This window comes from Takifugu rubripes, chromosome 1, assembly GCF_901000725.2.
Source record: "Takifugu rubripes chromosome 1, fTakRub1.2, whole genome shotgun sequence".
NCBI classification, from domain to species: domain Eukaryota; kingdom Metazoa; phylum Chordata; class Actinopteri; order Tetraodontiformes; family Tetraodontidae; genus Takifugu; species Takifugu rubripes.
Window position 1 is genome coordinate 19,654,152 of NC_042285.1, and position 14,288 is coordinate 19,668,439.

At 41.2% G+C, this 14,288-nt stretch overlaps 1 protein-coding gene across 3 annotated transcripts in view; it reads right to left on the bottom strand.

Annotated features, from left to right (window-relative positions):
* Positions 1-96: 96 nt before the first annotated feature.
* ubr3 (ubiquitin protein ligase E3 component n-recognin 3) overlaps positions 97-14,288 on the bottom strand; it is a 26,613-nt gene continuing 12,421 nt past the window's right edge. For 2 of the 3 annotated variants that reach the window (XM_011609850.2, XM_011609863.2), the window contains 15 exons: positions 13,071-13,220; positions 12,583-12,716; positions 12,026-12,136; positions 11,701-11,901; positions 11,437-11,573; positions 9,214-9,299; positions 7,368-7,473; positions 5,924-6,024; positions 5,029-5,153; positions 3,679-3,786; positions 3,367-3,492; positions 3,069-3,248; positions 2,253-2,462; positions 2,026-2,165; positions 97-1,837 (listed from right to left, as the gene is read on the bottom strand). In XM_011609850.2, coding sequence (XP_011608152.2) covers positions 1,720-1,837; positions 2,026-2,165; positions 2,253-2,462; positions 3,069-3,248; positions 3,367-3,492; positions 3,679-3,786; positions 5,029-5,153; positions 5,924-6,024; positions 7,368-7,473; positions 9,214-9,299; positions 11,437-11,573; positions 11,701-11,901; positions 12,026-12,136; positions 12,583-12,716; positions 13,071-13,220 — 2,033 coding nt within the window. In that variant the 3' untranslated portion in view covers positions 97-1,719. The remainder of the gene's footprint in view (positions 1,838-2,025; positions 2,166-2,252; positions 2,463-3,068; positions 3,249-3,366; positions 3,493-3,678; positions 3,787-5,028; positions 5,154-5,923; positions 6,025-7,367; positions 7,474-9,213; positions 9,300-11,436; positions 11,574-11,700; positions 11,902-12,025; positions 12,137-12,582; positions 12,717-13,070; positions 13,221-14,288) is intronic. The other variant, XM_011609855.2, reaches the window with a different exon arrangement.

Sequence of the window (14,288 nt, forward strand, 5' to 3'; positions counted from 1 at the left end):
ACTGAGACCCCTGGTGGTGAGCTGGGGGTGGAGGAGCAGCTCTTTTACATCTGCTTCAATATGCACGACTGCACACAGGTCAGAAGGAGAAACACATCAGTGTGATTATATTTTATTCACATATGTTACATTTTGCATTAAATGTCCACGTCACACTTTCTGGTCAAACTCAGAAAGTTTGAGTCAGCACCTACAGTAATGTACTGTATTCTCTCTTCATTCATACAGGAGAACCATAAGAGCTTTCAGATATAATTTACACTCGTTGGCCGTTTGGTTTGCGGTCATTTACAAAAATGGGTGTAACTGCAAAATAAAGGAGTCAGTTAACAGAAAAGCAGCATGCATGAATTCAAGAGGGCTTCTTCAAGTGTTTCTCAAAGATTCCTCGACCCAGCGTGAAGTGTCATCGGCACTGTGATGTTCATCACCCAAAAAACACATGAACATTAATCTCACAGGCACAGCGGGATGAATGTCCACCCTTCCAAAAAACAAAAAACAAAATAAAACAAGCGATAACTAACAAAAATAATAACCAAGACACTAAAATAATCGGTGGCTTAAAGGTCGTCATGCACAGTGTAGAACAGATACTCAAGCCTGATATTCTGTGATGTTGGAATGCAACTAATAAATCACAACTAGATGACGTATGAGGGATAGTCATCACAAAGTTCCTGCAGTTGGAACTCACAAAGTTTTTTTTTTTTAAATACCGCTCAAGGAATAACTGGTACTTTTTGGATTTTTTTTTAGATTCTCATCCTGCTATCCTCCATCCTGGGTTATTTTTCTCAAAAAAGAAAACTTTTTGTGCACCAAATAAACTGGATGTCAGACTGGATGTGGGCATTTTGAGGACTTGAGTTTCTTTAATTGTAAACCAGAGGTGCAGACAGGGCAGGACTGTCGGAGCTGTAGAGAATGTGATGAAATGACCGCATACCACCTTAAACTTTAAAGTGAATTTGAGTCAATATTCCCAGCCATCGACAAAAAAAAATAAAATAATAAAATGCACAGTCTTAGAAAAGAAAATCTTCACAAAAGTTAAAATTTAAATGACGAGCAGCAGCATTTATTTAAATATCTAAAACTTATTTTAAAGAAAAGAAAATTCCTGAGGATGGATTGCAACTAGACCCATAAAAAAGAGCCTTTTTCCTGTTTGAAAAAGTTAACGAAATCTGGCGCGTTGATGGGAGGACATGCTGCGCTCACCAACACATGTCAGCAGACGAGGGCTCAAAGAAATACGTTGCTACGCTCGTCAGGAGCCTCAGACTCACGTTAGCAAAGCAGAGCACAATTTGATAAATCAAAGGGATATGCATCAACAGCATCACAAATGGTGTCAAGTAACCAAACATTGCAGGGACAGTCAGCATCTGATAAATGGATTATTCAGACCCAAATGAATAGGACAGACTTCAAACACCTGTTCTGAACCAATCGTCTTGTGCTTTTGAGTTTGACCTTTCTCTTTTTCCCCCTGGTGAAAGCCACACAAGAAATCACTTAAGCACACACACGTGTTAATCTTAGGGATGATTGTACACCAAACTTCACGTAAACCAAAGCTGTGGCAGCAATAAACTCATTTCATGTCTGTTAAGCACATTTCCCCAATTCTTTTTTTTTTTGATCAAGGCAGACATGAAAGCCAGGACAAAAAAAACTATACGGGTTGATGTCGTCGGTGGACTTTGGAAGATCTTAGAGTCCGTTATAGTGAGGCCCCCAGCGTTTATTGATGTGGTCAAAGGTGTGCGAGACCCACTGTTGCTCCAACACGCGATACCTTTCTTCACATAAAAAGAGAGGCTTCCCACGGCTGCAGAGAGAGCAGAGGGGGAAAACCCAGGCGGGAAGGGGGGAGGGGGGTTAATTTTCACTGCAGCAAATACTTCCAAAGAGCTTCTAGAGTTTTTGTATTTGAACAGTGTAAACTGAGACCTTTTACGTGTTAAACCCAATAAAATAGATTCATTATTTCCTCTATAATCATGTCAGGTGACATACCGGAGATCACGGTCCTCCTCTCCGTGGGCATCAAGGTAAACAGATCCCCAGAGGCAGAAACGATGTCCTCGAATGATGATGATGACTGACGCATTTATCAGTAGAAAGATGCCTGTAGCTGCGCCACAGTGTTGGGAGTGCTGCAAGACACAGTAAGTCTTAAAAAAACACACACGCACAAACACACAACCACGCAAGGAAGATGTCGGATGTGCTGAAACGCTCACCAAAACGCATTCACAGGTACCCTGCTGTTTGCAGCATGCGCCTTTGAGACACACGAAGGCGCCACAAACAAGGCAGAGGGCGGGGTCTTTTGGCACCTTTTTGCAGGCAGTGCAAGCTTTCCTGTGGTAGTACTGGAAGATGATGTTGTAGTTGTCAGGTGGCTGGAGGAGACGAGGTGGTGCCCACTGAGGATCCTGCACAAGCAAAGTCTCCAGAGAGGAAAACAAACAAAGGTCAATTCAAACAAACCGGGGTGATTTACAGCTAATAATTTAGAGTTACATTTAGGCGGCAGGTGAAATATAGTTTCTTTCAATAGAACAGAAACCCCAGAGGAGTAAATGTGTTTTTAGATGGAGCCCCGGTGACAGAGGGATGGCAGAACACTACTGATAAGAGAGGGACGGGGAATTGGAAAACTTTACAACCCAGTTTTATCCAGCAGTTTTCTATTCTGTTTGAACAGTCACCGTCTATTCAAAGTTAAGGCCATTTCATGCTTCCCAAGGAAGAAATACTGTAGCTTTATTTTAGATGCAACATTTTCAGCAGATTTAAGGAGAGATTTGGGTAGACTACTAGCATGCATGATCATATCAGTGATTTGAGTAAATGTTTCAACACAGAATTTCAATACATCAAATTATAAAATCTATTGACAGGTAACAGAAGTCCTTGCAGAAGTCTATAAAGTGAACTGTTGCATTCTCAGAACTATTTAGCTCTGAGGCGAGGCTGACTTTGACTGACACAGACAAGCGAGTGTGGGGCTGCTGTAGGAAACAACGCCGAGAGGAAACAACGGGCACACATACCAGCGACTGCTCCGCCTGAATCTGAGAGAGAGCTGTGACCTCAGTGCACCACTGCGTCACCAAATCAGTGGCGTTGACGGGCCACTGCAGGCATGAGGCACTGTTAACCATGCTAGAGGGTTGAGGGACTGAGGTGAAGAGCCCTAGACACGCAGCCAGGGCTGCGAACTCATCTTCTTCCTGTGAGCACAAACACGTTCTTCTTCATTAGTTTTTAGAACCAAACCAACCAAAGATCATAAACTCTCATTTATACACTTGTTGTGATGATATCAACAGGGATGTAGTCATAACACACCTGGCAGCCCGTGAGATTGTCTCCATAGAGGTGATGCTGTAGAAGGCAGGAGAGGCGAAGGAAGGGCAGGCAGAACTGTTGGAGGCTGAACTCGATAGACTGAGGCGACCACACACTGGAGATCAGCTGGAGAGGGAAACAGCAGCAATACTTGATCAATAACCTGGCCATAGCTTGGAGGGAGGACTGCGGCATCTACCTCTGTGGACATTAGCTCTGATCATTACACCTCAGTCCACTGGAAAATTCATTTATAGAGGAAAAAAAGGAGAGCGAGAACCCTTTTGCTGTGAAGAGTTTAGCAGCGTTTACCATTGAGGATTCTTTAGAGTCCACTTTGTAGACGCTCTTGTCTTTGGAGAGCTCGGAGATGACGAGACTGAGAAGCACCTCAAAAGACTTCTCAGAAAGTGAAGAATTCTAGAGCAGAAAACCAAAGAGTAGCATCATAAGCATATGCAATCCCTAACCCTAACCCCAGAGAGGAGCATCTCTAAAGTCTGACGCGGGGTCAAATATCTGTGCTGGTCAAAGGCAGAACAGGGCCAGGGTTACCTTTATTCCTATTTCATGTACTTAATGAGTTATTTGAATAAAGTAGCATAAAGAAGTATAAAATGTGCACGACTTGATGTAACAGTAAATAACGCTCAGGAAGCAGCAGGCAATATTCTTTCACGACTAAAAAACATCTGATAAAAGGCAGAGACATTGCCGACTCAGACTCCCGATAAAAATTCAACTGGTTCAGCGAGAATTTTTACATAGAGGAGCTGCGCGTGTTTATCAAAGCCGAGCGCAGAAGAATTTAAAACAGCGGTCTTATCTGCTTCCTTTGTCAGAGATTTATAGGGGTGGAATTTTAAATCCATGGACTGCCTTCCTCCAGGCTCTGCTCTTTGTTCACACTGCATATTCCCGACAACTTCAATTTAATTAAACCCAGTATAAATGTCGTCCTTATTGTTGATCTTCAGTCTTTTTTAATGGATGGCTGGAGAACACCTACATTACAATGCATGAGTGTGTGGCTGGAGAGTGAAATGACCCCTTTTTTTTTTTTCCTTAAATCAAAGGAGATCCTCAATAATGCAGCGATCTCCAGCATCACAATTACCAAGATAATAAAGAAAAACATTATAAACAGGGGAATGGTTTGTAGGAAACCAGCATGTGTTAAACACACCACAGCCCTAAATTTAGCCCATTGATTTATTGTCCTTATTATTTTGTGGAGCAATCTGACTTTTACCCAACCTGTGAAAGTGACTGCCAGCAGCTGTTCCTGTTCCATTAAGCTTTACATTATGATTTGGAGTACATCACAAAATTTACCTCCAGAGAGGCTCCAAAATGGAGTAATGTCATTTATCAGAGGTGAGAGACTAATACAAATGAATGACTGTGAACGGCCCGACGCTCCTCATCAAGAATCTCATGGTTTTAGATGGTCTTTCTGTGTTCTAGGTAATAATACCCCTGGACAACATACCGATTGTGTCCAATTCTTTCCTGTCCTAGTAATCCTTCAAGGTCTAACACAGTGTTCCCGTTTCCAAGAGACTGACCGTTAAACCTCGAAGAATCTGTATAGCATCGATGATACTGGAAAGTAGAGACACTACTGCACATTATCACTGTGAAGAAACTCTAATTTGTTACCTTCTTTAGTACTCCAGCGGTGCTCCAGGCCTGCCTTTCGTCTGGACTAAACTTGGAAGAAAGTGCAGCCAAAGCCTGGATGAACTGAAGGTTGTACAGCATCTTCACCACACAGGTAAAGTGCTCTGCAAAAGAAGACAGTTTAAACCAGTTTTCATATATAGAATATTGTTTATAACATTTTTAATCTATAAAAAAGAAAGAAATCAGCAGCTCTGTGTGTGGGAACTGATTGCATAGAAACCCTTAATGAATAGTGCATGATGTCATTAGGTGGAAAATATAGCTCGAAGTATATTTGATTTATATAAAAAAGGCAACAAAGGGTGCCATCTGTTTTCCTTTCCAGCCGAGCGATCCTGACATCCTCAATGTCCTGCTCACCGTGACAAGTGTCAGGACACACAATTAAGAGGCTGCACTAAAAAGGAGGCAATCTTTCTCCAGCAGTCAAGTGCAAAGCACCCCCCCGCCCCCCCAGATCCGGTCATGTGTCAGGCTTTTGGTCCATTTGAAAAGAGAGACACTGCACATTTATCAATCTTCCACCCTAATTCATTCATCACTAAAATCATCAACCTGCATTAATGCATGACTGAGGTATTGCAGGATTGCAGTGGTTCTTAGGTGGCCCTGCACCTTTTCTAACAGAGGAAGCAAGTAGAAGAAGTGAAGGACACATAGAGGAGCTGCAGCCCTCCCATCAGCAGGGTCGAGTGCCCCTGACCTTCACCAAACAACAGCAATAACTGCTCTGATAAGAGATGTGAAAGGATTCTTTCCAGCACTCAGCCTTGATTACCGCTGATAACTGGGCTATCCTTGTAGAGAAGCCACTCAGAGACCCCCCTCCATCCTCTCATGTCATGTCATGATGCAGCTTTAGAAGTCATACCTTTTCGCAGAGGTTGTGGCATTGTTAGCACGAAGATAATCAAGAGAGAAGGGACATCTCGAAACAGCATGGGTACCTCGGGTCTCTCCTCATCAAAGCTGCTGCAAAAGAGAGAAACAGCTCGTCTTTTGTCTGAGGTGCTGCACATCACAGGTCCTTTGACAAAGTCCTAAGTTAAGCCAACGGTTCAAATCCTGCTGGTGCGTTACCAGAGTTAGACCAACAATCTTCTAATATTCAAATTTCTTGAATTAGCACAATCTAATAATTACTATAGCTTTATATTGATTTTATCAAATATTGTCATTTCATTGTTAATTCTGAAACTTGCCTCTAAAGAATAATTCAACTGAAGTCTTGTCACATGGTTGAATATTTATAATAAAGTAGTTAAATAAAAATAGGACTACATGCATAAGTGGTTTGTATGCTATTAACAAACCATGGAGCTCTGAAAGCTCATTCTCTCCATTTTCCATCCAACTTCCTTAATGTAGGCAGTTTTCATTGTGTACCAACTCCATTTAAATGTCTCTTCTTCTGTTGACAATTCAAAAAGGTCCCACTCTACACTTAAAAGGCCTCGGGGGTTTTCAGTGAGAAGAACTGCACTTAAAGAATAATACCTTTCCATTACGAAGGCACTCACCAGTTAATTTCACTGTGCAGTGAAGGAAAGCCTGGGAGGACAGCGATTTCTACCACTCCATACAAACAATATAGCTGCAATATTTGCATGTTCTTCTTTGATAAAAAAGGCAAAAAAGAGACAAGAATAATGTTTTGAGGTTTTTCTTTATGTCCTATTTAGCATAGATAAATTAGGATTAGTGCCCAAGGGTTTCGATGACAGCGCTTCTTTCTTAAACCATAAAAAAGTATTTTAAACGCCTAATGGCTCCACTTAGAACGCTGTCCTGCTGCTAGCGCTGCTAACAACCGGTGTCTCTCCAGGCTAATAGGAAGGGGTTCGTGCTCATACTGCATTGTTAAATGCTGTTAAATGCTACAGCATGTTCGGATGTGATTTAAGAGCTCGTGTGTGGTCGGAACCATCTTTTGTGTTTCGTTAAATATGGCTCTTTGATGGAGTCAGCTCAGCCAGCTGGGAGCTGAGAAGTCAGGCTAGCATGATGATGGTTTGGAGCACTTGCTCTCTGTACAGTGAATTGGACAGGGTTGCTTTGCTCTCTGTGGAGTGCCCAGTAATTTGCCAGATGCAGCAATTACTGGTATCTATGGTAACCACACATGGTCCCCTTTCTGTTTTTAGCTCCTCTTTGTGTAGAAGAAAAGCTGTTGGGGGCAGGAGGAAATGGTGGTTGTGAGGGCAAGTACATTGCATGTTTATTTCAGCGGAGGACATATGCGGCGAAAAGTGGAGAGTGGGGGCTGTTAAAGAATGTATGAATGCAGCTATAGATTTAGCAGAGACGTTACTCACTGTGCCTCTCTGCATTGAGTGACCTGTGTCAGCTTTGTCCAGGGGTTGTACGCCAAATCGATGCTATACAGGCGCATGTGCATGGCCAACACATGGAATAGCTGATCTAAAAAAGAAGATAACACAAGAAATGTCAGAGATGCCTGGCAGGGTCAAAACCAACAAGAGCCTGTTCATTTGCAGTGTTCCTCAGTAAAGTGTTGCGCTCTAATGAAGAGAAGGCACACTGATGATTCGGCTGAGTTGCAACCAGGCCAGGCCAGGCCAGGCCAAGCCAGGCCAAGCCAGGAGAGGCCAGATGGATCCTTGTCACTGCTTGATAGCCTTGAGCAACTCTGGTCAGGTCACACCTGTTCAGTGTGAAACTAATGGAACATGAAGTGAAGCTCCCAACACACAAGGAATCACATGTGGGCACTTGTGACGCTGCATCGTCTAGTAGTTTCTTACACTAAATAAGGTAAATCTATGCAATTTGCCGATTGTTTTCCCAGGAACAGACAAATAAAAAACGAAATCACAAATTAAAATAAATTGAGATCTTCTAAGAAATGAATACATGTAAACCACATTGATGAACTTCTACACCAGTAATTACCACTGAACCAGCCTTTTGTTTAGTTTTTTGGTAAAGAAACATTATTGCTGTTTGATTTTTACAAAACTGGGCTGTTATCCTGCAGCAAGAGCTTCCAAATATGTGAATACTTGAATCAACACTGCCCTCCACAGGCCAACACAGACGTAGCGCGATGAAAGCCAAGCGCATTATTCCTTTGTTGTTTCTCATTCCTCAATGTGTGTGCCTGCTGCCTTTCATCACAGCACCACAGCTCTTACCAGGATCAACCAGGACGACTTATGGAATAGGAGGGAGGGAGAGGGAATGAGAAAAGAAAGATATGTGAATAAAATCAATCTCTCCAGACATGATCGCAGTTATTTGTCCTTGCTACAGTTACTGATGTCGCGGCTGCGGTTGTATTTTACATTGACATGTCACCAGCAAGACAAAGGAAGACAAGTAAAAGGTGGATTATCTTAGATATTTTGAAAGACCGCATCACAGTAACTGCAACCTAAAGTCAAATAAATTACAATTTAGCTGTTATTTGCAGTTCCACACCATTAATAAAGAACTTTAATTCCATTATGGTGGATTCAAAAATAAAGTTCAGTTTTTAGAAGAACAAGGAGCTCACAGATGACAGAAAAAAGGCCGACTATAGTTGTCATCAGAGCTACGTCACAGAAGGGAATAAGCGTCTGGAGAAAAACAGGTTATATACCCACTTAAGATTTTACTTAAAATAGACATACAGTTGCCATTTCCTTTCCATTTGATTTCCTGACTGTTGACTCACTGCTGTGTTACTAGTGAGTCAGCACGGTGTACCAATATTGCTCTTCACAAATGAAAAACCTTCGGCTTGGAACCTAATTTCAGCCACTAAATAATGACAGACCAATCTGCTGCAGCACTGACAGATTAATCCAACAAACAGGAGGTGGAGCGGAGCCTGTCCGTCAACCTTACGATGATGTAACCACACACGCTTTCCACTTTAATATCCTCTATTGAAAACATTCTAATCCATTGAGTAAAAATGAAGACTGCCATGTTAGTAGTGGCTGAAGGGCAGTTTTTCTTGATCTGGGAGTTTCAGTTGCTTGTGTCAGCTGTCATTCCACTAATATAAAACAGCAGTGGAACCAATGTACCACCTGTATGTGTCTATACACATATATTCATATTTCTTTCTTTCATTCTGGTACTTAACATTCAAAAACCTGTGACTACTCTTATTGCTTGGTGAGATATTACATATAAAGAGACAGCACTCACTGAGACAGGAGCGTTTGGCAGCTGCACTGGCACCTCCAGAACACAGGTTCCCTCCCCGGTGTACAAGTTCCAGCTCTAGGTTTGTCCTGTAGGGATACACATTATTACTAAAATGAAGAGGGCAAAATGCAATGAAAACAATCAAACAGTGGAGGTTACTGACAGTTAAGCAGCAGAGTTATTACATTATAAAACAAAATCAGGCTTATTAATTTTTAAAACTCACAAACTGACTCATACTAAAAACAACAGTCTAGCATGTTACGCTCCCATGTACACAGATTAGAATGAGCTGTTGATAAAGGAACAGTATCCACGTCTTAAAGACAAAATGTAGTATCAGCATATATGGCAGCATTATCAAATTCAGCTTTAAGTCACGTATGACTTTCTGACTGCTTTGATAAGGAAGATGAAAGATGGTGGCTAGCCTGGCCATTTGCCATTTAGTGTGTCTGTTCAGAAGCAGAAGCTCCACATCAAGCAAATAACAGCTTTCTAAGACTTATTTGCACAAGCTACACCATTAACATAAAAGCTGTTCCAACCACTTCATGAATAATCCCTAATGTAAATTTCCCGTGCACGTCCAACACCCTTCACTTGGGGACAGTAATTTCCCTGTAGCCAAATAGTGAGGGGAATAAACTGAAAACCAAGTGAAGTACAAAGATGGCAGAAAGATAGGAAGGCCTAAAAAAAGAGTGATCTGGGGCTGTTTTCATCTTGATACTGGTCATTTCTTTGTATGTGCCATGAAGGTGGGGGCAAATCCATGGGTTTCCTGGGAGAAAAAGCAATTTCACATAGATAATGTAGCCACGGTGGAGCTCCATCTGGCTTTCACTGATAAGAGTGTCCGTGTGACAAAGGAATTTTCCACTCCTCAGGCAATTTGCGCTGTTCATTGAACTTCATAGAGCCAACAGGCAGACACAGACAGAGCTCAGGGGAGCATTTTGCTGAGGGCGGAAGGCCGGACCAGTGTTGAGTAAGAGGTCTGGATGATTGTACTAAACAGGAGATTTTTGGAAATGAGTAATGTTACTAATCACAGATCACAAGGTGAACTAAAAGCTTCTGCAAAATTTAAGGACCAAAAGGTGCATTTTTCACAATTCATGCCATTTCACTAACCCCCATCACAGGTAGCACAATGATGTCATACGAAAAGATGAAGTTTTAAAACAACAGAGGACTGTTTCACTGGCAAGCTTTTGACCGCTAGCTCACCCCAAGTTGCCCCAGTACAATGTCACATTAATGAACTGTATGAAAGACCAATGAAGATAATTAGTGTCAGAATGATTTAGTCAGAGGAGATCAGAAACACACAAATACATTAAACGGCATTTAATGGTGACAAAGAGTGACAACTGTGCTAATGCTTTAGGAGGCTGCAGCCTTGCTGGACCAATACTGCACTCGAATGACAACTTTGCTGGGAAATAAATCAACACCACCATCTCAGCTCCCTGAAGTGTTGTGATGGTGATTTACTCAGAATGCAAAGAAATCCATATATCTGATCCAAGTACTATGCAACAGCTCTGGTATTGATCTTAACGTCCATGTTAAAGAAGCTTTTTAGAGTAAAACACTTAACCGAGACAACGGTGAAGGGAAAAAATGACTTTTTTCTGTCTGTGGGGTAATTATTGTAATGGAACATTAAGAAAGTAAAGAGGAGGCGCAGCACCTCAGAAAGACTCCAGTCAAGTCAGTGCGTCTTGAGAAACCTGCACTAGCCTGTGCTTTTGTATTTTCTGGACAAATAAGTGTCATATTTTAGCAAATATTGTAACCATGTCTGATTATACTGTTGGTTTAAAAGAGACTATCCAGTCCATTTATTCTCCCCCAATTCAAAAAGCTCTTTCACAGTTGCACCTACATGAGATCAGATGCAAATAATCTGAAGGACATAATCAAAGACACCCCTTTGTTGTTATTTTGTTTCAGTATTTAAAATTGAAAATACAAAACTTTCACAGTAACGCAGTAAAAAAGTCCAAACAAGGTTAAGCAGTAGGTTATAACAATGGAGCACTACCTCCTATTAAATATCTCCACTTACCAACCTGCTTTTCTGGTCACTTTTTCAAAAAACCACCCAAAGAAAAAAAATCTCATTTTCATTTTGCTTTTTCAATGTTAAGATTATTCTGTAATTTAGCAGGCAGAGGATGATGCTTCTACCACAATGACCGACAGCGTCCTCACCTGGCCACGGAGTACATAAAGAGAAAGTCATTGTCGGGAGAGCCAGGGTTCTTTCCATAGTCCATGTATTTCTTCTGTGTGGTATTCTTGATGTCTTTAATAACGAGCTCCATCTCTTTACTCAAGTTGGACTCAGTCTTGAATATAAGAACACCAGGAAGGCAAATTTAGGAAATCAGTGAAGAAAAATGTGTCAAAGGTAAACTAAAGATTATTTCATTACATATTGAATGTTTCAGTGACAGTAAATTGCACCTCACTTACTGAAAAAAGGCATAGTCTCTCCTGAAGGTCTTCCACCTCCCTAACAAGCGCACATATGCTCTTGTTAGTGGGTGCGTGCCAAGCACCAGCCTCTGTGCCCCGCCCAGGGCGACATGGAAGAACACTATTGGCAAACTGTCGACACAGTGGGCAGGTAAATTCACCCTTGTCAACAGAAAAACCTTGGAGGACCTGGTCGTTCTGAGGAGAAATGGGATGAAAGATGCTAAATTGTCTGGAACAATGATCACACTATAAACAAAGATCTGATGAATTCCTGTACTAATGCAGGTAGGTCACTTTCAAAGTCCAACCCATGTCTTACCCTCAAAGACTCCATATATGACTTCTGACAATCTATATGCAATGTGTGTCCACAGGTCTGGACGTAAACACCCCCATCCCAACCTATTGACACAGACTGCAGACAAGAGCTCTGTAGAATACAGAAGAGAGAAAACATCAGAGATCAATCAAACCACCGCAGATCATTCAGCTGCCGCAACCTTGAATGAGGGAGACCTTTAAAATGCCATTATAACTTCAATAAATACTACATTTGATCTTTTTCTTGAGCTTCTCTCCACAGAACTGAGCATTTTTGCTATGCTGTTACACAATAACATTGTCTAGAAGCAGGTAATTGAACAGAATGACAGATCACTTCTCTTAACGGTGGACTAAATAAGCTTAGGTAATTAGCGAGTAATGAATAAATAAAACGCAACTAATGAACATGAGCCCGAACATCCAATTACATGTTCAGAATTGTTATGGCTTAGAAAAAGAGATTAAGTTAATTATTCGCAACATAATTATCCCTTAATGTAGTTGATAACAGTTTAATATAGTTCCAGTTGGTTAGATTTTGCAGACACCTACATCTTTGAAGAATCGCTGCATGAGTGTGAGCCTGATGTCATTTGCAACCCCACACGTGTCTGCAGCAAAGATGTGCTCTTCATCACTCGTCGGCAGTTTCTTAGCTTCTTTGCTTCTGCAGCGGTGCCCAAGCACTGAAAGCCAACCACAGGTGTTCATTAAAATGAAATGTAGAACCTATTCAGTGTAGTAAAGGATCATTCAGTATTTCTAACAACAAAGTGACCCCTGCTGTCAGCTTTTAAAAGAAATTACCCTTTAAAAGACGGGAACAGATACACGAACAGGGATGAACCGAATGAATAATAAACCAATTAAAAATATGGTTAACCAACCAATTACATGTGTCATTTCCAATATGGCAGATCAACTATGCTGAAGACAAGGTATGGGTAATCCATATAGAAAAACACAGAATAGCTAAACATTTGTTGAGTTTTAATTCAACATCTCTGAATGCGGGGACAGAATGCAGACACACAAACTACCTGAGGATGCTTGAAGGAGAACCACTAAACCAAAGGGTCTTTCCTCTGTGGACGGGCCACTCTGGCCACAAATGACACAGTCGTAGAGGACCTCAGACTCCATTACTTCTGATGCTCCAAGGTCCATGGCTGCCTCAGTGTCAGGCGATTCTAGAAAAGATAACGTAGACATCGTATTAAATATTTGAAGAAGTTCTGCTGTAAAACGTTATTTAAAAAACATACAAAGATTAGCAATAAATGTGTAAACACTGTCAACTATCAATTTAAATAAATTCCACCCTTGTGACGTGACTGACACTGGAGGAAATATCTGATTAATAATGTAAAATGAGTTTTAAATGTTAACAATAACATTCAATTTGAGCAGTAGATATTGTGGGGAAATGTCAAGTTGTGTAGGAAATTGATTTATTGCTTTTTGGGAAAATATGTTCTCAAGAGAGGTCATTGTGTTCCTGGGGAAATGAAGGATGTATTAAATGTCAATGCTGCACCATTAGCCCCAGGACACGGCAGGGTGCGGAGCAACAATCAGGTACACACATTCAAATGCAAGGCAGCAAGGACACACACAGTTGGTGTGCTGCTGATTTATTGTTTTCTCCCAATCTATCATGTTGCAATATTTCCAAGAAAGCAATGTTACCTCTTACTGCAATCAAATTTAAAGATACCGTACAAACAAAAATACCAATTTAAACAATCTTCATCCTACAGTGACAATAATTCAAAGCTGCTTAGTTCAACATGTAGAAAAGGACACAATACTGTTCTGCAAGAGGAATCTGATCACAGCAGCCGTTATGACTCATTTACTAACCAGGTTGTGTCAGGGTGGGCCAGCTAATTATAAGTGATTTAATCCCATATGCCCTCCACTAGCAGCAAGCCACACTCCCACAAGATCCCCTTTTATCATAACAGGTCTGCAGAGACCACAAATGTAGGTTTGGGCCTTTGTCGCTGTCCTCCAGTAAAAAAGTACAACAAAAACATGATAGGGACTAAAGCACAGGAGAATTTTTGACTCTTCAAACATTTTAGTCAGTCCTGATCTGCCAAACATGTCAGTTTTTATAATATTACGACCTTGGCATCAATGATGCCACAGAAGGAAAACCTGACTGTTTTATAACCATATTAATGTAAATGTTTCACCCTAATGCTAAAGGTTTGGTTTGGAACATAAGCTCCACTGTTGCACCATTAATGCAG